At 37.9% G+C, this 21,315-nt stretch overlaps 3 protein-coding genes and 1 pseudogene across 5 annotated transcripts; 2 read left to right on the forward strand and 2 right to left on the reverse strand.

The window, feature by feature from the left end:
- The first annotated feature begins 53 nt into the window (after nt 1–53).
- On the forward strand, nt 54–2,874 carry LOC117628239 (iron-sulfur assembly protein IscA-like 2, mitochondrial). Its single transcript, XM_034360642.1, has 4 exons — nt 54–341; nt 1,055–1,179; nt 1,284–1,392; nt 2,602–2,874. Exons 1-4 carry the CDS (start codon nt 159–161, stop codon nt 2,662–2,664), a joined length of 480 nt encoding a protein of 159 aa, XP_034216533.1. The 5' UTR covers nt 54–158; the 3' UTR covers nt 2,665–2,874.
- A 1,552-nt stretch (nt 2,875–4,426) lies between these two features.
- Nucleotides 4,427–6,919, forward strand: LOC117628877 (annotated as a pseudogene).
- On the reverse strand, nt 6,799–13,902 carry LOC117628238 (general transcription and DNA repair factor IIH subunit TFB1-3-like). 3 transcript variants are annotated; one of them, XM_034360640.1, is made up of 5 exons: nt 13,657–13,902; nt 13,307–13,547; nt 12,420–12,563; nt 11,149–11,236; nt 6,799–7,286 (listed from the first exon to the last, which is right to left on the reverse strand). In XM_034360640.1, exons 1-5 carry the CDS (start codon nt 13,776–13,778, stop codon nt 7,201–7,203), a joined length of 681 nt encoding a protein of 226 aa, XP_034216531.1. In that variant the 5' UTR covers nt 13,779–13,902; the 3' UTR covers nt 6,799–7,200. The 3 variants fall into 3 exon arrangements, with proteins under 3 accessions (XP_034216531.1, XP_034216530.1, XP_034216532.1); XM_034360639.1 differs by lacking the exon at nt 6,799–7,286 and having other exon boundaries at nt 8,995–11,236; XM_034360641.1 differs by lacking the exons at nt 6,799–7,286; nt 11,149–11,236 and adding an exon at nt 11,375–11,708.
- A 3,335-nt stretch (nt 13,903–17,237) lies between these two features.
- LOC117626903 (vacuolar protein sorting-associated protein 55 homolog) lies at nt 17,238–20,257 on the reverse strand. The gene is made up of 5 exons (XM_034358702.1): nt 19,968–20,257; nt 18,681–18,813; nt 18,517–18,556; nt 17,814–17,895; nt 17,238–17,707 (listed from the first exon to the last, which is right to left on the reverse strand). Exons 2-5 carry the CDS (start codon nt 18,777–18,779, stop codon nt 17,515–17,517), a joined length of 414 nt encoding a protein of 137 aa, XP_034214593.1. The 5' UTR covers nt 18,780–18,813; nt 19,968–20,257; the 3' UTR covers nt 17,238–17,514.
- Between the last annotated feature and the right edge of the window lie 1,058 nt (nt 20,258–21,315).

Consider the following 21,315-nt stretch of genomic DNA (forward strand, 5'->3'; position numbering starts at 1 on the left):
AAAACGGCGTCGTTTTACTGACAACCCATTTTCAAGAAGCAAAACTTGGTGTTTCAAAAGCAGCCAAGCGTCCCAGAAGGAGGAAGCGCGAGTTTTGCTTACGATGGCGTACTGAGAGAGAAGAGAGAATAATAGGCATAATAATAATAACAACAACAATGGCTCCAAGATCTCTGATTCTTCACCGACTCACGCCCTTCTTTGCAGCTCGAATCAGGCAGAACCAGAGGCTTCTAAGCTCTTCCTTCTATTCGTCTTCTGCTGTAGAAGAAGCCTCTTCTTCATCTTCATCTTCATCTCCGTCCCTCGATGCTGTTGTGATGACTGATACATGTGTTCAAGTACCCTCTCTCCCTCCCTTCTCTGTTTGTGCTTGAAGTTTTTTGTTTTTGATGGCTTGCCTGGATTTTCCATTTCTGTTTATGGGTTCTTTTTCCTTGTTCTCAATTTGGGATCTTTTTGAAGTTTTTCTAATTCATTGCGATGCAAAAATTTTGTAGTTTGCTTTATTTGTATGCAAAGAAATGAAGATAGAATTTATTTATTTATTTATTGAAGTTGAATGAATTTTTTATTTGCTTATTGTATTTCAGAAACAAAAAGCATAAGCCTCAACACAATGTCACAAACTGGTTTTGATTCAGTTGTTTAGCTAACTTGTGATGAACCATTTCTTTTGATTAGAGACTCTAAAGATGATAAGTTTTGTCTTGAAATAATCAGTTATCCTAGATTCTGTATATAGCTATAGAGACACAGAAAAAAAATGAAGTGGGTTATGCTAATTGTTACAGAACTGTATAGTGGATGGACGAAGACAAGTTCTGTTTTTTTCTTTCAGACAAATGAGCCAAGCAGCTTTGTTTTAGAAGATGTTTGCAGTAGCAATTCTATTTTTTGTTTTGATAATGTTGGTTATCATGCTCATGAAAGGCAGTTTTTAGATAAAGAGAGTGCCATGTAATTTATGACCTTTGGGTTTGTAATCCTTATTTATATCGTGAGTTGGTGACATTGGTGTGCTGACTTTGGCTTCTCAATGAATGTCTCACAGAGAATGAAGCAGCTGCAAGCCAGTGAAGCAGAGGGAAAGATGCTTCGCTTGAGTGTAGAAACTGGTGGATGTTCTGGGTTCCAATATGTTTTTGATCTGGATGACAAAACCCACCCAGATGACAGGTTTTTGTCCCCTCTTCATTCTCTATATTTCAAATTCTTGACTAAATGCACGTTTGCTTATCTGGGCTGCTTGTTTAATTGGAGATCCATACATTCAATAATAGAGTATTTGAGAAAGAAGGAGTAAAGCTGGTGGTCGACAATGTTTCATATGATTTTGTGAAAGGAGCAACTGTTGATTATGTTGAGGAGCTGATCCGTTCTGCTTTCCAAGTAAGTCAATTTGTTCTGTTGCCTTTGCATGCTTTATTCTTGTATTATGCTTCTCAGAACTGCATGTGCACATTGAATCTTATACATGTGAACCATACATGGAAATTCATTGTATGAGATATGTGAACTAGGAGAATGAGCAAGAAGGATATTCTTCATAATGAAAGATCTATTTTTAAAGTTTTTCTTTAAAATTTGTGAGTATTGGAGCTTAAGAAAAGTAAGAACCATCTGCTAGACATAAAAGCTATCATAATGGTGTCCAATATATCAAATATTAAAGATTTTGTGTAGGTCTTGGCTCACCTTTGCACGGTGGTTCACATGTAAGAAGCATATGATAATGGTACCCTTGATGGGCTATCAAACAATGTAGTGGGCATGAAACATATCATTATGGTGCCATATGTCATATAGTTGGCATAGAAATTGTCTGAATGTTGCCTTTATTTGGCATCACTGTCTATATTATATCCTAAATAGGTTGCAATAATTGAAAGATAATATGCAATGCAATGCAATATGGTGCTCATCTGCCAGTGCAACAAATAGGTTAATGCTGGTGTCCTGTGGTTGTTTAGATTTGTTGTTTGTGCCTGTCTTTTGGTAAACAAAATGGGGATGTAAATTAAGATCTCGAATCTGCTGAGTTCCATCTAAATTTGGTAGGACAAAACTCTTTTAGTAGTACCTGTTTCTTATTTTAGATGTTCATGTCTCAATGGGATATGCTCTTCAGGAACGTTCTATGGTACTAAGAAGTGTGTGCCATGAAGATAAATTATTATTTTTTAAATTTTAGTTTTCTCTAGGCTTTACCGAGTGGGAGAAATACTGGTCCCACTCTAGTAGTCTACTTTCTGCAGAACTTGAGGCACAAATCAATCTGATACATCAGAATACTGCAGTCTTTTGCAGCCTGGAGAAAATTAATAGAACTAGAGCTTATAATTTGGTTTGAAGCTATTTGGAATTTGTCATTTGCATTTCTTTTCAGTTATCAGTTACAGTGTGTCAGATGCCTCGACGTAGCATGTTTATGATTTCCTGATTAATTATATGTTTGTCTTTGGGTAGTCATCTTATGATACTATAAATAATGTTATCAAAGCCAATGGCCTCTAGGCCACAAGAGAAGTGTCATTTAAATATCACATCTTTTATACAAGGAATTATGTACAAGTAACCCAATCCTGGTTTTTCATTCAGGTGACTACAAATCCAAGTGCAGTAGGTGGGTGCAGTTGTAAAAGTTCCTTCATGGTCAAATGATAGATTTGCAAGTACTTTTATGCACTCCCTTCCAAGATACCTAAAACTAAGAGGTGAATTAGGTTCAGCCTAAACGGGTGCTTGCATATAAATTTTTACTATATTTTTTTTAAAAATAATAATTATGTAAGTACATTGTATAAGTTTTTTGATGTACCAAACGCTTGTACCACATATATTTCATTGAGATATTTTTCTTATACTTTGTCAGCCTTCTGGCCCGGTGGTTTTAGTACCACAGACTTACCTCCGTCACTCGGAATTCATTAGGTTAGCCCCCGTGCTGCTTCTTGATTGTGTTTTAGTGGAAACAGCTGTAAGTAGTGTGAATCTTTGATAGTCACCTAGCTTGAACATATACTGCTTTCTAGAAACTGAAGATTGAATTGGTTGGCATCGTGTAGATCAATAGTTGCTACTTGCAAGGAAGGTTTACAGCTGACTGACCCATCAAATGAATGATTGTGAGAAGTCCTTACATGTTTAATGATTCAAAACTCCAAAGAATAGGAAAAGGAGTAGGCAGGAGTGGGAAGTATGAAATACTCTTAGTAGCTTCCAACAATGTACTCTCGATCTGATTGCCATTAGTAACAATATAATGAACATTGCTTACTTCATCCAAGCTCCCTTGTATACTTTCTTAAGAGGTATGTGGAAGATAGCATCCAGGTTCCCTTCTTCACGAGCCAAGAAATTTTGGTGCACCTTAATGCATGTTCCTTATATTACCATCAACCCCAACCTACGAGCAAGGGATAGATTCAAATCTGTTGAGGCTTCAGGAATTGAAGGGTACTCATTTTTTATTGATTTCTGCTTGTGTTTTCTCTCTAGTTTGCTTTGCTTTCATATTGAAGGACGTCTTGATTTAATGGTAAAGAAAATATCAGACAGCATCCTTGAATAACTAAAGCATGTTGGGATCTCATCCCTTGTTCCCAACACTCGTGTTTTCTTGCTTTCCATCTCAAGCTACACACCCATTTTTTAGGGCTTTCCACCTCAACTCACTTAATTATAAAAATGAAAGAAATGAAAGAAAAAAATATATATAACAATATCAATTAAAAAAATTTGGGGAATAATTAAGGGTTTTTGGATGGGGTTTGGCTGCTAAGTCGGGTAGGAGAAGGGGAGAAGGGAATTGGGTTTAATTTTTTGTAGATCAAATATGAATAAAATCCATGTCAATTACACAATTAATCTAACTAAAATTAATATCAATTAATCTAACCAAAGTACATGTGATTTGGAGGTCACAAGATAAAAGTATACGTGATTACAATTTTGGGGTAATTTTCGATGAATTTTTCAGAGCACATATGACTTTTTAATGAATTTATGAAGATAGTCCAATTAAAAATTGACATGTGACGCCTTGCTAATGGATCATTTCAAAGAGTCATAAAAATGAGGAGCGCTGGATTACAACCCCAAACACGCTGAGTCTTTCTTCTTCGAGGCAAAGAAAACCCACTACAGCAGGTTATTCCAATTTTTTAGGTGATTTTAGTGATTTTTCTTCACAAATTATTTTGAGCCATTAGATCAAAACTTGTAAATCCAACGGTAGAAAGCTTTGATGTATTGATACTCGAGAGCACATTATTTTCGATAATTTATCAACTAAGAGCAAATCAGAATTAAGAGAAAAGCAACAAGAAGCATGAGTTGGTTTGGAGACCAAGTAGCCACAAGTTACAACCCTAGTGTGTCTTTTCATCGTCTTAGCAGCTTTCTTCAAGATATTTCACAAACTATGGTGGACGCCAACTCAAATACAGAAGCTGATGGCTTTGCATACAGACTTATCCATGGAAACACCCAAGAAATCTCCAACATGCAAAAAGAAGCCATGGCAAGGCCTAGAAATTTGTCACATGACGTGTTTGCTCTAGTTCAACCTCATTTGCACTCATGGAGAAAGATATATGGTAATCAAATCTTTAGCTTTTAACCTATGGTTTTTAAATCTAAAGTCAATCTCTTTATCACACTGTGAACATGAACCACGCATTCTCCTAAAACCTAACTTGATCAATGGTCCAGATTCATAGTCTGACAAGATAACATTTCTCTTTAGATCTTAAACCCTGGATAAATTTGGTCCTCTTTTTTGTAATATTATTGAAGACTTTTCTTCAATGAGATTGTTTACACCATAATGAACCGAGCAGACCCAGCATCAAAGCGACTAGCACCAAGGCAACCACGCCTTCTCCCATGCCGAAGGAAGACACACTTCCGAGGTGCCAGACACCTGCCGAAGCTCCCAAATGCCAAACCTAATCTCCAGGACACGTGTCGCCACCACAATGGCTTGCACAAAGTCCCACATAACTTTGTGCAAAGCTCCCACTTTCACCTCCCTATAAATAGGGAACAGTACCCAGGTAAAAACAAGAACTTATCTGTTACTCTGCCAGAATTACTACCAACTGACTTAGGCATCGGAGAGCCTTCGGCCGGCAGGTGTCCGAAGCTTAACGGTTGCTGCAGGTCTCTCACCAACCCATTTCACCAAGGGCCTCAGCCCTCTTCCCTGCTGAAGACCCAGCACATCTAATCACTAAGTTGGACTCAATAGTGGCCGGGCCATTTTGAGCTCAACAGAGATGCTCCTCAACCTGTTTTGGTCATTACGGATCCTGAGTTATGCAAGGAGATACTGAATGAGCTTATCCAAAATCCAACCCGCTAGCCTTTGTGATGAAGCTATTAGGAAATGGTCTTGTAATGAGTCAGCGTGTGCGTCAATATTTATCTATGAATCAATAACATTATCACGGTCATTTAGTGAAGATTGGGAAATAATTGAACATAAATCTGCTAATTGCATGATAGTGTGTTGGTTTACTAGGGTGCTGAGACGACGCTAGAAAGGTGGGAAAATCATGAAGGCGAGGAGATTGAGGTGTTTGAAGAATTTAGGCTGTTGACTTCAGAAGTAATTTCCAGGACAGCATTTGGAAGCAGTTACTTAGAAGGGAAAGACATTTTTGAGATGCTATTGAAGATATCCTCCTTAACATTTAAAACTGCTTTAAAACACAAGTTTCCTGGCCTCAGGTAACTTCCTCTTAACAAAATCTCAAATTTCTGATCTCGCGTTTTTTTTTTTTCTCGCTCTATTTATATTTCAGTAGGTTTGTTAAAACCAACGATGAGATTGAAATGGAGAAGCTTGAGAAAAGAATACGCGAAACCATTATAGAGATTGTTTAGAAAAGAGAAAGGAAGTAATGCCTGGAGAAGAAGGGAGCTTAGGGAGTGATTTTCTTGGATTACTTTTAAAGGCTTACCTTGACACCAGTGACAACCAGAGGATTTCGTTGGACGATTTGGTCGACGAATGCAAGACATTTTACTTGGCCGGACATGAAAGCACTGCTACTTTTCTTGCCTGGACTGTCTTTCTTCAGGCATTACATACAGATTGGCAAGAGGAAGCAAGAAAAGAGGTCCTACAATTATTTGGCAAGCAAACTCCAAACCCGATAGGCATTGCGAAACTAAAAACTGTATGGAAGTCAAGAACTGAATTAAAGTATGAACTCCTGATTTGTTTGCTCTCTCTAACTTTGATTTCCACGCATATGCAGATGAGTATGATCATGTACGAGTCCCTGAGGTTATATCCACCCGTTGTTTCGGTCATTAGAAGAAGAGTCGAAAGGGAAGTTAAACTGGGAAGGCTCATTCTTCCGGCCAACCTTGAATTGGCCATCCCAATTGTAGCATTTCATTATGATTCTGAACTCTGGGGACAAGATGTGCAGCTCTTCAAACCAGAGCGGTTTGCTGAAGGGGTTGTTAAAGCTACAGACGAGAATATAGCAGCATTCTTACCCTTTGGAATGGGACCTCGGATTTGTGTGGGCTTAAACTTTGCAATTACAGAAGCAAAGATTGCTCTGTCAATGATTTTGCAACGCCATGCCTTCACTCTTTCCCCAGCTTATACTCACTCACCATCTCAATTTCTTACAGTTCGTCCACAACATGGAGTTCAAGTAATGCTACACTCACTCTGAACTGCCCACAAATGTTGCACTTGCTTATGAAGATGGAACCTCAGCTTTCTGTTGTGTTAGGAGTTGCTTCCTGTTCTTGCTTCCTTGCAGACATGAAGACTATAATGAACTGCAGTCAATAAACTTGTCATTTCACTTCATGGTTGCTTTATCTGTAGAATAAGAACTGGATGCTGTAACATTGAAAAAATGCAAATAAAGGGTGCTGTTTAAATCTATCATTTCTGCCTGCCAGATGGGCGTTTTCATTGCAGCACCTCTAAACCGGTACCTTTTGCCATAAATAGATAAATAAATGCCAGGCTTGAAAGCAATTTTATGAGGTTGGTTGAGCAACATGGGATGAAAAATTTCTGTATATTCAATCGTAAGTAAATCCAGACTGGACTTGATCTTCAAAATTACAGCACTTGAAATTCAATTGATTTCAGCACGTCTCCCTTCCCTTCATTGGCATCTTCATCCCTCTAAATTTTCATGCACATTTCTATTCTTCATACTATCCTTCCCCTCCAAAACCCATCACTCCCATTGATGCAGTGACTTCCCCTAAATCTTGCTCCTTTGGCTGTCCCAGTTCTCTGCCTTGGTCTTCTTGACGTTCTTCTCCAGGTACTTCATCTTCCTCTTTCAAGGGACTGAGTAAGAATGGTGGCCCTGAATACCTTGAGGACTGCATCATAGATTTAATCTTTTTTTTTTTAACAAAAAGGAAAAACAAATACCAAGATAGTACTGTGAACGTAAATTTTCTATCAGATTCTGTAATGCTGTTCAGTTATTCCAAAGTCATGCTGACAATGTATGAGACTGTGATGAGACCTTCAGAGTCATTAAGAAACTGAAGAACACTAACCTACACAATAAGTTTGTATTGCTAAATTTGACACCGCTGGGAGTGAGTTCCACTTAGTTGATGGGCGGTTAAGAGATTATCTATGGTTAAACTCTTCACAACTTACATCGAGAAATGCTCAACACAAAGTGCCTATACACTATAATCATGAAAACTAGTTGAGATTACAATTAGGAATCATTACTAAAGTTGTATTCTGTCCCTGCAAGCTCAAGGATCACCATTAATCATTCACCACTCACCAATAGCATAACAGGACCATGAAACGCATTTTCTGTGCTATAGCACAACTATAATTGCAATTGCTCCAGTGAGTGTCAAGACACTCAGACTCTGGTGAAATGGCTGAGTTTTAAGAGGTCCTTAATAATGAGAAGCCAAAGAAAACAGTTCGTTATACCAAAAAGCTACCATCTATATCCATAACTCTGTCCTATATTGCATTCAAGTTCTTCGGTTATACTTCACTGTGTATGCTATTTTCAACTAAATGACTGTAAACGCTCTCACATACCAAGAAAATTAAAGAAAAAACTTAGGAAATGAAAAGGAAAAGGGAGCTGATCGACTTCTTTATTGAAGTTTAAAAAACACATTTTACATGTAAATATAGAATGGTTAGCCATCGTGGCAACTCAATCGCTCATAGCATCTGGCTTCTCTTCTTTAGTTCAAATTTCTTCATATATGGTATACAATATCTCAGTATGTCATAGAAGTAGGCAGACTTGGGTATTGAATAATATTAATATAAATAATTAGGAAACATGTTACTTTCTATATTCATATAGAAAAGTGGAGTTGATAGGCAAGACTACCAAGTATAAGAAAATTATAAAATCAATAAAACGATAGTTGATAGGCAAAGAGAGGTTAAAAAAATTACCACACAAGCAGATGTATTAGGTTTGCTTCGTTGAGAGATGCTTGATTCTTGTTTAGTGGTCCTACCCCTGATAGTTTTCTTCGTTGGTGAAGATATGCAATTCATATTTCCAGAAGTAAAGCTTAAGGAGGCTGCTAACACATGTTTCCATCATCACCTGGAAGTTGTGGAAATTGTAGGGTATCGTGGTCGTCAAAGTGTTGTCAAAATCGTCATGTTCTCGATAAAGACTGCTGTTTCTCTTGAGAAAATTGTGATAAATACTGTCCGACAATTATTTTGTGGTGAATCAGTGGATGAGAGTGATGAAGAGGTGGAGGAAGAGGATGCAAGACAGCAACCTTTGCTCAAGCTTAAACGGGAAGTGCATGCTGCTATAAGTTTTGAATGCCTCTAGTTAAGGCTACTTTTACTTTCTGTTTGGCAAATATATCGTACGTGATGTACATGTCATTGATTTTTGATACACCAATCATCCCTTTGTGGTATGTTGATTGTACAGCTAAGAGGTGTTCATGGTTTTTGGACCTGTACACCCTCTAGAATCTAGGTAAGATAAAGATGGATTTTTATTTCTTTTTTGTTGGAAAACACACCTTATTGACAGAAAAGGAATGGACAAGGTAATCAACACTAAAATGATGTTGCATTAAAAATCGTAAGAGCAATTTCTGGTGCAACTGTGGAATTTCCCAATCCAATGCTCTTGATTTTAGATATAGACTGCCTCAAGGAGCCGTATGCTTCCTCAGTTTTAACTGCATTATTAGCTTGTTGAGTGTCAAAGTAGTCTCCAGGATCCTTCATGCATAATAATTGAGCAACATGAAGATGGTGAGGTTCTTGAAGATCCTCCATCTCAGTCGTCCGAGCAATCCTACCAAATCCCTCCTGAACACCACTCTCATCAACTTCGACGATGTTTCTTCCTTGAAGAACAACAGCACCTTGCCGGTTAAGGTCTTGTGATAAGGTACTTCTCCTGCTGTACACCTCATCCCGAAAGAATATCCCATGATCTGGAAGGTGCGTATAATCATCTCCTTGGTCAGCTTCCATGTCCAAAGTTGGATCAACCCGTCGAAGCTTTTGACGAGCTTCCCTCGCCAATACCTCATCCTCCTTCAAAAACATTGCCAGTTCCTCATCATCGGCGGCTTCTGCTTCAGCTGCAGCAGCATTCCCTGTGCTTCGGAGGTATTCAGCTCGGAAATACTTCGTCCAAAAGTTTTTTTCCGTAGTCTTACTGGGAACCAGAGCAAGAAATGCCTGCTGAACGGCTGGTTTCAGGGCAAAAATCTGATACTTAATCTCTGCAGTCAAACTAAAAGTAACCTTGTTTGTCCGGCCATCCGTCATGGGTTTGGTGTCCATTATCATTGAGTTTCTGAAACCAACCCGTTGCTTTGGCTTTGGACGGCTATCTACATCACCAAACTTGTTCCTAGCTGCCCAGAACTCAGCTTCAGTTAGGACACCACTCATTACATACTGCATATGAAGTTTGTGCAATTCACTGCTTTCTTGTACTAACTTCATACGGTGCATTATTTCTGCTGTACAGATTTGTTCATCAGAAGAACAAGGAGGTATTGCAGCTTCTCCACGCTTAGCAAGCGCATTGGCTGCAAACTCTCGGCATACATGAAGATCACGAAAACTTGCAAACTCAAAGATGTAAGTTTTGTCCTTCTCACTGAGACGAAGCCAAGGTGGTCTATCTCCTCCCTCCATAGTGTTTTTGAGACATGTAATTTGTTTGAACTCCACATCGAGCGCCGGTTTCGCGGCGGTGGACGTGTGAACGTTTGGGCTGAACACAAACTTGTTCTCCGTCATAGTTAAAACCCCAAGAGTCCCAGGATCTCTCACTGTAGCCTTGTAATTAGCACGCTTCACCAGTTGCATACACCACGACATCTTCAGAGGAGTTTAAGAGTATTTGATTTTGAGGAAACGATGTGCTGGTGAGATGTGCTTTTATAGACAGACCGAGCGAGGGATTTATTTGGTTTTCCCATTCCAAGTAGGATTACTCGAATTATTTCCTATTCCTAGTAGGATTATTCGAATGATTTTATGTGTTGTTTTACTCTTTTGCCCTCTTGGCCTTCTGCGTTTTTGAATCTTTTTGAATTGGAGAACCGAAGCCCCCCAATTCCTAAACGCGTACTAGAAAAGGAAAAATTCCTGAAAGCGTGTGTACGAGAAAAGATAAAATTTCTGATCTCATGTTTAGTTGTTAAAACCAGCGATGTGATTGAAATGGAGAAGCTTAGAGAGTGTTAAGAAAAGAGAAAAGAAGGCAATGTCTGGAGATGAAAGGGAGTGATTTTCTTGGATTACTTTTAAAGGCTCATCATGACATCAATGACAACCAGACGATTTCGTTGGATGATTTGGTCGACGAATGCAAGACATTTTACTAAATGGCAGACGAAAGCAATTGTATGAGGCTGGTTGAGCAACATGGGATGAAAATTTTCCGTATATTCACTCGTAAGTAAATCCGGCCCGGAGGTAATCTTCAAAATTACAGCACTTGAAATTCAATTGATTTCAGCACGTCTCCCTTCCCTTCATTGGAATCTTCATCCCTTTAAATTTTCATGCGCATTTCCATACCTCATTCTATCATTCTCCTCCAAAACCCATCACTCCCATTGATGCAGTGACTTCCCCTAAATCTTGTCCCAGTTCTCTGCCTTGGTCTTCTTGACGTTCTTCTCCAGGTACTTCATCTTCCTCTTTCAAGGGACTGAGTAAGGATGGTGGCCCTGAATACCTTGAGGACTGCATCATAGATTTAATCTTTTTTTTTTAACAAAAAGGAAAAACGAATACCAAGATAGTACTGTGAACGTAAATTTTCTATCAGATTCTGTAATGCTGTTCATTCATTCCAAAGTCGTGCTAAAAATGAGCGTCCAATGATGCAACACATAGATTACTAACTATATAGGAAAAGCCTTGTTATTGTTCCAGTTTGTGATTGTCAGAGCCGAAGAAAATAAGACGAATAAAGTATTTCATGGTCCAACCCCTTAAAGATTCAAAACACAACATGATAATGCACGTACGAGACTGTCATGACTCTAAGAAACTGAAGAACAATAACCTACGCAATAAGTTTGACACCGCTAGCAGTGAGTTCCACCATTAAGAAATGCTTTTTCCATTACAGTTTAACGCCAGTGTCAAGACACTAACATGAAAACTAGTTGAGATTACAAGTAGTAATCATTACTAAAGTTTCATGCTGCCCCTGCAAGGTCAAGGATCACCATTAATCATTCACCAATCATCAATGGCATAACAGGACTGTGAGAAGCATTAGCTGTGCCATAGTACAAGCATAATCTGCAAGTGCACCATGATGTACTTCTGTATAGCACATGTGAGCAGCATGCTCATGATGTAGGACACTTAGACTCTAGTGAAATGGCTGCGTTGTAAGTGGTCTTTAATAATGAGCAGCCAAAGAAAACAGTTTGTTATACCAAAAAGCTACCATTTCTATCCATAAGCTCTGTCCTATATTGCATTCAAATTCTTCAGTTATACTTCACCGTATATGCTATTCTCAACTAAATTACTATAAGTGCTCTGAGATACCAAGAAAATTAAAGAAAATTTTAATGAAAAGGAAAAGGAAGCAGATTGACTTCTTTATTGAAGTTAAAAAAACACATTTTTATATGTAAATATAGAATAATTAGCTATCGTGGCAACAAATTTAAAATGAATATTGTCAACTCAGTCACTCATAGCATCTGGGTTCTCTCTTCTTAAGTTACAATTTATCCATATGAGGTATACAATATCTAAATGTGCCATGTGCCATGTGCCATAGAAGTAGGCAGACTTCGGTTTTGAATATAGAAAGGTGGAGTTGATAGACAAGACTATAAGCATAAGAACAATATAAAATCAATAAAATGATAGTTGATAGGCAAAGAGAGGTTAGGAAAATTACCAAACAAGCGGATGGATTAGTTTCTGGTGTTGTCCCCACATCAGTGATATCAATGAACCTGTCCAAGTCATCATACAGGGTTACTGACAGCGCTTGTGTACTGAAATTGTATCCATCTCTCTTGACCCTAGCAAGTTCAGCTTCCTGCAAAGGCAAGCATGAGAATATGAGAGGGCAAAGAAATGCATGGATGCGTGCATGATGTTACAATTACACAACAATTAGTCCACACCTTGTAATAAAAAGACACTATTAGGCATATTGAGTGTGCATGTTTCCATCTATTAAACACATTTTCATTTTAAACCTATAACACTGGAAGAAAGGAGATCAAACTGTCTGTTGATGTGAGTCAAAAGCACAATGCATAGTGGACAAGCTGCTTACAGGAAATCTGGAATGCATACAAGATATCTAACCCAAACAGCATGCAATGTCCAAACAATAGAGAATTCAAGACCCCAGATGAACGAGTAAAACTAGAATTTGACAGTCTGAGGAAATTGAAGACCACAAATAAGCCTAAAAACGAACTCTATCCCACAGGCCTTCCACTTCCTCCCCTTAACATTTTCAAAAAAAGTCCTCTTGTTTCGTTCCATCCATGCTTGGAGGAGCAAAGCAATAACATTGAACAGCATAATAAATCTTTCCCATTCTTTTTCTAGTGGTAAAATGGAGTTTCTATCAAGTATCCAATGTTCAATTTTAGTTCTACCCTCATTTCAAAATTATTAACTCACAATCTAATAGCCATGGTTGTGAATTTGTGAGTGGTACCAAACTATGTTCACTCATTGTTGATGATACATTAAACAAAACATTAATTGAAAATGAACAAACCCAAGAAAAATACATAAATTAACACAAAACGAAATTAAGGGTACCTGACGAGAACTGAACTCTATAAAACAACGACCCAAGGTTTTCTGGTTCAGGGGATTAAGAGGCATCGAAAACCCATCTTCTTTAATAACACCAACTTCACTAAACACTCGTCGGATTTCGCTTTCGAGCTGCTGGGCCATCTCCGCCTTCACAATCGGAAGGTTATCAACAACGATCACATTTCCGAACCCAATATTGAAAAGCAAACCGTCGTCGTCGTAGAACACTTCTTGGCCATCACTGTGAATCATAAACAAAACAAGAAAACATCATCAGTTGAATCAGAGTTTCGAGTTTTGAGGGTCGAAATCGCACACTGGGGAAAGAAAAAGGAGTTTTTGGATTGTACCCAAAATTGTTCTCAGTATTATTATTATATAAGTCTTGGTTAGGAGGTGGAGCTGCAGAGTTGAAGTGGAGGGAGGAGAGTTGGAGACGGAGCTCCTCGGCCTTGGCCTGGATATCTTCCATGGTGGCGGTGTCTATTGTCACGCTTCTTATTGAGAAGCAGAGCTCTTTATGCTTTTCTATTGTCACGCGTGCGCGGTTGATGCGTTGTAAGACCCTGTGCGAATTTTATGAAAGGGGAGTAACAATGAGAAAAGTATTCTAGTAAGGTTATGACAAGCGTGATAATTATCATGGTATTATTAGTTGGATAACAAAATAGTGTTTATTTTTGTTTTATTTAAGTTTTTTTTATTTTGGATTCAAATGGTTGCATATAAGTTTTTCTTGTGCGACTAGCAGAAAAAATGGAATGACACTATTTTAGTCGGGTATCAATCACGCTATGATAAGTATAAAAGTTATCATTTATGACAACACAGTTGCGATTAATGCTAACATTGCTTATTTGTTATTATTGCTTTGATTTGATACAAATTAATTATTTTGTTTGATTTAGTTAAGTACCATTGTTGTTCAAGTGTTTTGCTCAAATTTTATTTTGGTCTTTTGAACTTGATCCCTTTTGTTTAATTTTATGCAAATATACTCTGAGCCTTTGCATGTGACACATGCACGTTAATGTCTAAATTATATAAAAATAACTAAAATAGTTAATAAATTGCAATGTATGAACCAAATAGGTCAAATTGAAAACATAAGAACGAAATTAAATGTATTGAGCAAAGCATGGATAAAAAAGTTATTTAAATTGTAAAATATTTTTATAAGAGCAGTTAAGGGGTATCAAATGTTATAACTCTTTAGAACATTAAAAAGAGACATGTCACTAGACAAAGTGTTAGTTAAGAAACCCTAAATTAAGGTTGAAGATCCTTAAGAAATGATACTTAGAATGTGATGACCACACCAACATATGCACTACATGACAGGACCTGACCCAATTTCCTCTTTGAAATTCGGGCCAAGCCCTGTGCGTGTCCGACACCTGGCGAATGTCGGGCACAAAAGACCTTTTTACCCTTCTCGCTTTAAACTCTCTCTTAGACTTCTGCCGAAAATTCGACAGAGTCTCCCCTGTATTTTGACCAAACCCAATATTTTTCACATGTTAAACAATCAATTAAATTCACACCAACTGCCAGAATTTTTCAGATAACAGATCTCAACTCCTATTTTTCAACTTCAATTATATATCAGAGCATTTGTCTAAGTTTCAGGGTTTTAAGGATTTTCTATAAAACTCTACCTTACTGGATGACGCGGAAGCTTTGATTGGCCCGGTGGTGGATCCGGCGCACTTCTATGGCCTGGGGGCGAAAAACATGTTGAAAATATGAGTGGACAAAAATAAGGTTCTTAGAAATAACTTTATAACCATAATAACCCCCATTGTAAAATAGTTAAATAAAACTGAATACGTACTCTCCATATAACGCATACTAAATTCAAGGCATTCTATATAAATCACATTCAAGTTCGAAAAAGTTTCGCACAAAAGCACTGAAATCAAAGCTTGCATAAAATACTGAAATCAAACTTGTATAAAAGCTCTGTACTCAAACCTTGCATAACTGAATAAATATATATAAAGGTATCCATGCCTGAAAAAAATTAGAGAAGCTGATATAAAATAACTGAAAATCATAATTAAATAAAGAAAACTCAAAATCCTTGAAAATACCACCAAATTGTACCCCTGTCTTAACCGTCAATTCCCTGGCAGGTCTCGGGCGTCACGCAGTCTACCCGAGCCGCAAACTGGCGAAATCAGGGGACTATGATCAGCCTGTCCCGCCGGCAGATTCCTCGATGACACCAAGTCAGCTCGAGTCGCTCTGGCAGGATGCAGGGGACCGTAGTCAGCCTGATCCGCAATCCTGGCAGGTCTCGGGGACACAGAGTCAGCCGAGCCGCAATCCTGGCAGGTCTCGGGACACCAAGTCTGCCGAGCCGCAAATCCTGGCACTCACGGTCCGAGCGTCCCCGAAACTCGTGAGGCAAAGTCAAGTGCACTGACATAAACTGAAATCGGACTGGATGTCCGTAGACATCGGTCCAACTGTGGGTAATCACCAAGGAAAATGGGTACGAGGTGGGTATAAAATAAATTCCTTTAGAAAAATCTGATTAATAACTGAAATCTCAAATTGTGCTGCTATTTCAACTGATTTCAACCCCAAACTCTGTTTCTATAACTGGTAAATAAGCAGCACAGATTTATAGAACTATTACTGTACTAATCATGTTCGAAACCACAATAAGGTTTACTCAAGATTAAATAAAGAAATTTATTCAAATAAACTCATTGATAAAAACTCATTTATATAAAATCATTTATGAAATCTTACTTATAGAAATTCTCTATATAACTCATCGATATAAAATAATTCATGAAAGAAAGTCCACTCACAGATGGTCCGAGCTAATTGGACCTCGTGAAGTTCTTTTCTGCGGTCCTGTCGGGCTCCTGCTGCCTTACTCGATCGATTTGGTGGAGAAACGAAGGAGAATTTTGAGCTGAAAGTTCGGGTGGCTTCGAAGGAACCTCCGTCAGAAAACATGGTTTTCCGGCCAGCTCAGGGCGGCCCCGGGGTGGAGGTCGGTCAGGTCTTGACGGCGACACGGAGGCGGACCCGTAGGTACCCACGGCGGAGATCGGCTCGGCCTGTGGTGGCCGGGCCGTCGCCTGGAAGTCGAACGGGCGCAAGGCATGGGTGCAACGCGAGGGAGAGAGAGGGAAGAGAGAGAAATGACGGGAGAGAGAGAGAGGGGGATATAAAAATCTGACTTTTTGGCCAAATTACCATTTTACCCTTCGCGATTTTTAGACCATATCTTCTTCGTTACGGCTCCGATTCGGGTCTACTCCGTGTCTACGAACTCGTTTCGCCGCGCTCTACGCAATGGCGTAAGCGGAATTCCCAAATTCTTTTTCGATTAAAAAGTCAAATTTTCCCCCATTAAAATATGCGAGGGCAAACTTGTCTTTTTGCAAAAAGATATTTTCCTTACTTTTGAGATATTTTCTTTCTTTTTAGATATTTTGTTTTGGGTTCTTACACTACAAAAACCATGGACTATACTATTTCAATTAAATTGGACTACTGTCTTGTGAATTTTTTTTTATTTTTTATTTTTAGTACGAGCAATTAGGGGAGGTAGGTTTACACAAATATTCATTGAGTGTCTGAAATTTCGAACCTCTGCCAACATAAGTGGAGATGGAAGAGCTCGACCAATTGAGCTATACTCTCCACTGGCAGTCTTGTAAACTTACAGAAGCTACAACTGAATTTTTAAATTAGGCAACATTAACATATTAATATTATGTCTTACAAGTCTCATCTAGACCTCTATATTGTTCTATTGCCCAGCAAGACAATTTTTCTATAGGAAACCCCAGAAATTGACTCCCCTTAAAAAAAACAAAATTTTAATTAATTAGGGTAGAACCTCTTCCATTTAGTATAGGAAGGTTGACATCAATCTCAAGCAAGAATGCCCAAATTCACACCAGAATTCGACATCAAGGCAGGCTACTTCATACTTAATTCAATTTTCACATCAGAGTTTTCTATAATGAGATGTTAAAACATACTTGATACAACACCACACTCAATTACAGGGGTAAAGAATAACACTCAACAGGGAGAGAAAAAAAAAAAAAAAAAGGTTTTCTAGATATATAATAACAAGCTGTTATTGCAGGTAACCCTCACCAAGAAATAAATCCATCCTACGGGCAAATACAACACATCTTTACAGAAATCTGGCAGGACTCCAGGAGAGCCGTATCTCAGATTGCACTGTAGCTGTCTTCATCACTCGTTCGAATGTAACACATGATTGCCAGTACAAATACGAAAAAGGACGCGAGCTCCATTGCCATGGCTCCCCAACCAATAACACCAGCATGCTTTAAGATAGCAGGTATTGCAATGCTGCCAATAGCTGAAGCTCCAGTCAGGAACTTGGTTGCATTAACCCATCTGTTTCATCATTGTTAGGAAGCAAGTAAGAAGCTGAGAAATGTTGAAGGAGATTTAGATTGAAAACAATGGATATTACAGTAAGTTCAAAGGGTGAAAGACAAACCCATTATCAGATTCTGAAAGTACAGAAGAATCAGATCCCACAAAGAACAGCAATGGCATGGGAAGAAGCACATACATTATTACTGCAAGAGAACAAAGTGATGACTAAACCATTAGCATGCAAGTCGTCATGCAAATCATTGAAAACCTACATAAAGGGAATTCTCTATGGGGAACTAAGGTTCTTAAAAAATGTTTTTATTTTCCTCAACCTGTGTCTGTACATCATGTTGCTAGAGGTCAGTCAACATCTAGCCCTATCACTATCCTTTTACCACCTGATATAATGCTCAAAAGCTCCTGTTTCCAGTCAGGCCAAGACAAATATGAAAAAGGAAAAAAAAAGAAAAAGGTTCTGAAACAATGAAGCAAAGAGATGAAAAACTTTGCCAAAAGAATGTTTTCAGATATATTTTATTCATTTGAGTTCTGGGATAATTAAAGGAAAACAAAAAGTGGATAAAAGGGAACAAAATATGAGTACCCTTAAAGATGCTTTCTTAAAGAAGCTAGAGAATCCAAAAATTGAAATCTTTTATAGTATTGACGTACTTACCATTTCACAAATACATTAACATGTACCATTACATAACAGCTTATTTGGCCAAAAGAAAAGGCATCATATAGCAAGTTTACGAAGGAAAACAACAATTTTAAATTTGAAAAAAAGTAATAAATTAAAGACCCAAAAGTTCAGTACGTACTAGTAAGCATCGGCCACCAATTATTGTACAAAGCACATGCCTGAAACAAAACATGTGATAGATGAGAACACATAGGATGACTATTAACCTTAGAAGAGATAAAAAGCTTACTGATTTACAAATGAATTCAGCAAATATAATTGACAAGAATGAACACTACCCACCAAAATTTGCAATACAATCCCTCCAGAGACCAAAATTGCCAAGGCAGCAAGTTTCCCAGTATGCAAGCAGGCACGCATATAGCCTGGTAAATCTGCCATCGAGTACTTACCTCACCTCATAGATGGGGAGCAACTGAAATTATGATGTGAATAAAATGAATATATGGAAAGCATAAACTCAGCAAAAACTGACAAAAACAAATAAAAGAAAGCAGTCCACCATAAACAAATACATGAAATATTCTAGCAGTCATACCACAGAATGTATGTGGTCAACCCAAAGATTGAAACAATGGAAGGATGACGGTGATTTTTTGGGTAAATTGATGATCTCCCTTCCTTTCACTCAAGTATTGTAAATATTCTAAACCCACACTTGTATGTTCATTCCATAGATCAATCTCCGAAGGTTAGTCCCTAAGCATAAAGTGAACTACTGAACCACTTGAATCATTCTCTCATGGCTTGTACATGTATGTGCGGTTTTGTTCTTTCTCTTGCTCATTGATTTATTCCACAACAATCATGCCTTATAACTTCTCCAGTAATTAAAAAAAGTGTTTTGCAGTTGAAAAATCATCACAAAATCTACAATACAGATTAAATGTTCCACAGAGTCCTACGGTTAACAGGTGCATTCATTGCCCATCTCCTACTTACATATACAAACATATACAGTTCATTTCTCAATGCAAGATGCTCTTAACGTTGTGCGCAATCAACATACCCATGACCCGGATATACAAATATACGTAGCTCTGGTCTAATATGTAGCTAAGGTACTAAAAAACATAACAGCCTTTAAATTGGAAATGGAGCTGAGATGCAACTCCTATTTCTTTAAACAAACCTGACCCACTTGGGAACAATTTCATGTAGAAAAATTCACATTGTTACTCAATCACAAAAACACAATCATTCTCAGTACTTCTGTGGCACAAAGAAATGAAATCAATTCCAATTAGCAAAGGGTCTGCAAAATAGGATCACAGCTGCAACCCTTCAAATGAAATACAAAAAGAGGTGAATTCTGAGCATAAAATCAAATTCATGGCCATGAATAGATGAACTTCAGAGTTTTTTTTTTTTTTTTTACATAAATCATTTGTGAATTACAATAACCCATCAAACAAATCGCAATCACCTGAATTTTACATAAAATTCGACTAACATTGCTTAAACAGACGAATTATACACTCTAAGAACCTAAATTAACTACGCTCCAAACGAAGATGCTTAAAAATGTATGAAAAGCTTGAGTGGTGCAAAATGTAGCGGAAGGCTTACCAGAGGCGAATCGGAGGTGAGAGCCAGAAACTTTTAGTTTTCCCCGAAACGAAACGCGTAGCGGTGGGGGAGTTTGGATCGGGCGCTGCAGTAATTGTTGTATTTCTATATTAACAGCAACATGGAAGGGCGCGGAAGATGCGAGACAAGACACTCCGTGCCTTTCACTCTACAGGATGAGGGAGGGTTTACCGTTACAGCTACGCAGCAACACAGTGAGTTTGGATTGGGAGAGGTCAGAGCTATTTTCGGTAATTTATAATTATATTGTTCATTTTAGGGAACAAAAAAAGAAAGTCATATTCGGTTGTCTGTAATTTGCCGATTTTACCACTTTTTGTCTTCATAGTTTCAATTTTGTCAATTTTATCTTTATAGTTTCCAATTCGAAGCAAGAATCAAAGAAGAGGAGGGAGAAGAAAGCTCGAAGGATGAAGAATCAACTTGCGAATATTTTTCGTACAGAAATTTGCTCAGACAGTCCACTCCACTCAAATTCCTCATTCACCCAGATTTTAACTAAAAGATGCAAATTTTTTCAAAACCCTAAGCTCCAAAATTGCACCTAAAATAAATGGCAAGAGGTTTAGCATTTGTTTTACCGTTAGATAGCTCAAGTAGACTGAAATACCCTTCCACGTGGTCAAAGCTTAATGAAATTAGGAGGAAAAATTAAAATGTGTCCTTGAATTGCTCAAAATTGAAAGTACTGAGACCAAATGATAAAAATGACAAACAACAATTACCAAAAGTAAATTTTTACCTTGATTTTATTACCAAGTAAAAAATAAAAATAGAAAATAGAAAAGTAATAAAACAATAAATATCTTTTTTAGTTGTGTGATTTAGATCCAGTGGGTCCCAAGGTAAATGTTTGATTATTTTGATTTGAGATGGTGGAGATGACACGAGAGAGACAAGAAATAGGAGTAGGAGCTAATTAATCAGATTAGTTTTAGTTGGACATGCATGGTTGCTGGGTTTTGAGTTTGAAGGACTGGTTTAGCGGTCGGTCAAATTAAGAAGCAATTGGTCTAATAATAAGCATCCAAATTGATGAGAGGGGCCTTTGAAAAAATGCATTAGAAATGATAAAGACAGACAGAGAGAGAGAGAGAGAGCGACTAAACGACAGTGAAGAAAAGTTTTGTTTTAGGTAGGGGGTCGGTTCTAAGAATTTGGAGGTCCTGTAAAAAATAAAGGAAAGGGAAAATTGAATTGTAAACAAATACAATCAGTACAAAAAACCTAATCGTATAGGCTATAGGCCGAGCCTGATTTTAAGAACCCTCTTCTTCAAGAAAAAAAAGAAAGACTTTCTTTACTTTAAAAAAAATTTAATATGCTG

The sequence above is a fragment of the Prunus dulcis genome, chromosome 5 (assembly GCF_902201215.1).
Source record: "Prunus dulcis chromosome 5, ALMONDv2, whole genome shotgun sequence".
In the NCBI taxonomy this organism is placed as follows: Eukaryota; Viridiplantae; Streptophyta; class Magnoliopsida; order Rosales; family Rosaceae; genus Prunus; species Prunus dulcis.

What these genes read in the sequence shown, in the direction of transcription:
- LOC117628239 (XM_034360642.1), top strand. Translation starts at nt 159, where the DNA reads ATGGCTCCAAGATCTCTGATTCTTCACCGACTCACGCCCTTCTTTGCA. An exon ending in TGACTGATACATGTGTTCAA is followed by an intron (nt 342 to 1,054) that starts GTACCCTCTCTC and finishes AATGTCTCACAG; the next exon opens with AGAATGAAGCAGCTGCAAGC. An exon ending in TGATCCGTTCTGCTTTCCAA is followed by an intron (nt 1,393 to 2,601) that starts GTAAGTCAATTT and finishes TTTTTCATTCAG; the next exon opens with GTGACTACAAATCCAAGTGC.
- LOC117628238 (XM_034360639.1), bottom strand. Translation starts at nt 10,363, where the DNA reads ATGTCGTGGTGTATGCAACTGGTGAAGCGTGCTAATTACAAGGCTACA.
- LOC117626903 (XM_034358702.1), bottom strand. Translation starts at nt 18,779, where the DNA reads ATGGCAGATTTACCAGGCTATATGCGTGCCTGCTTGCATACTGGGAAA. An exon ending in GGATTGTATTGCAAATTTTG is followed by an intron (nt 18,557 to 18,680) that starts GTGGGTAGTGTT and finishes GTTTTGTTTCAG; the next exon opens with GCATGTGCTTTGTACAATAA. An exon ending in TTGGTGGCCGATGCTTACTA is followed by an intron (nt 17,896 to 18,516) that starts GTACGTACTGAA and finishes GTTCTCTTGCAG; the next exon opens with TAATAATGTATGTGCTTCTT.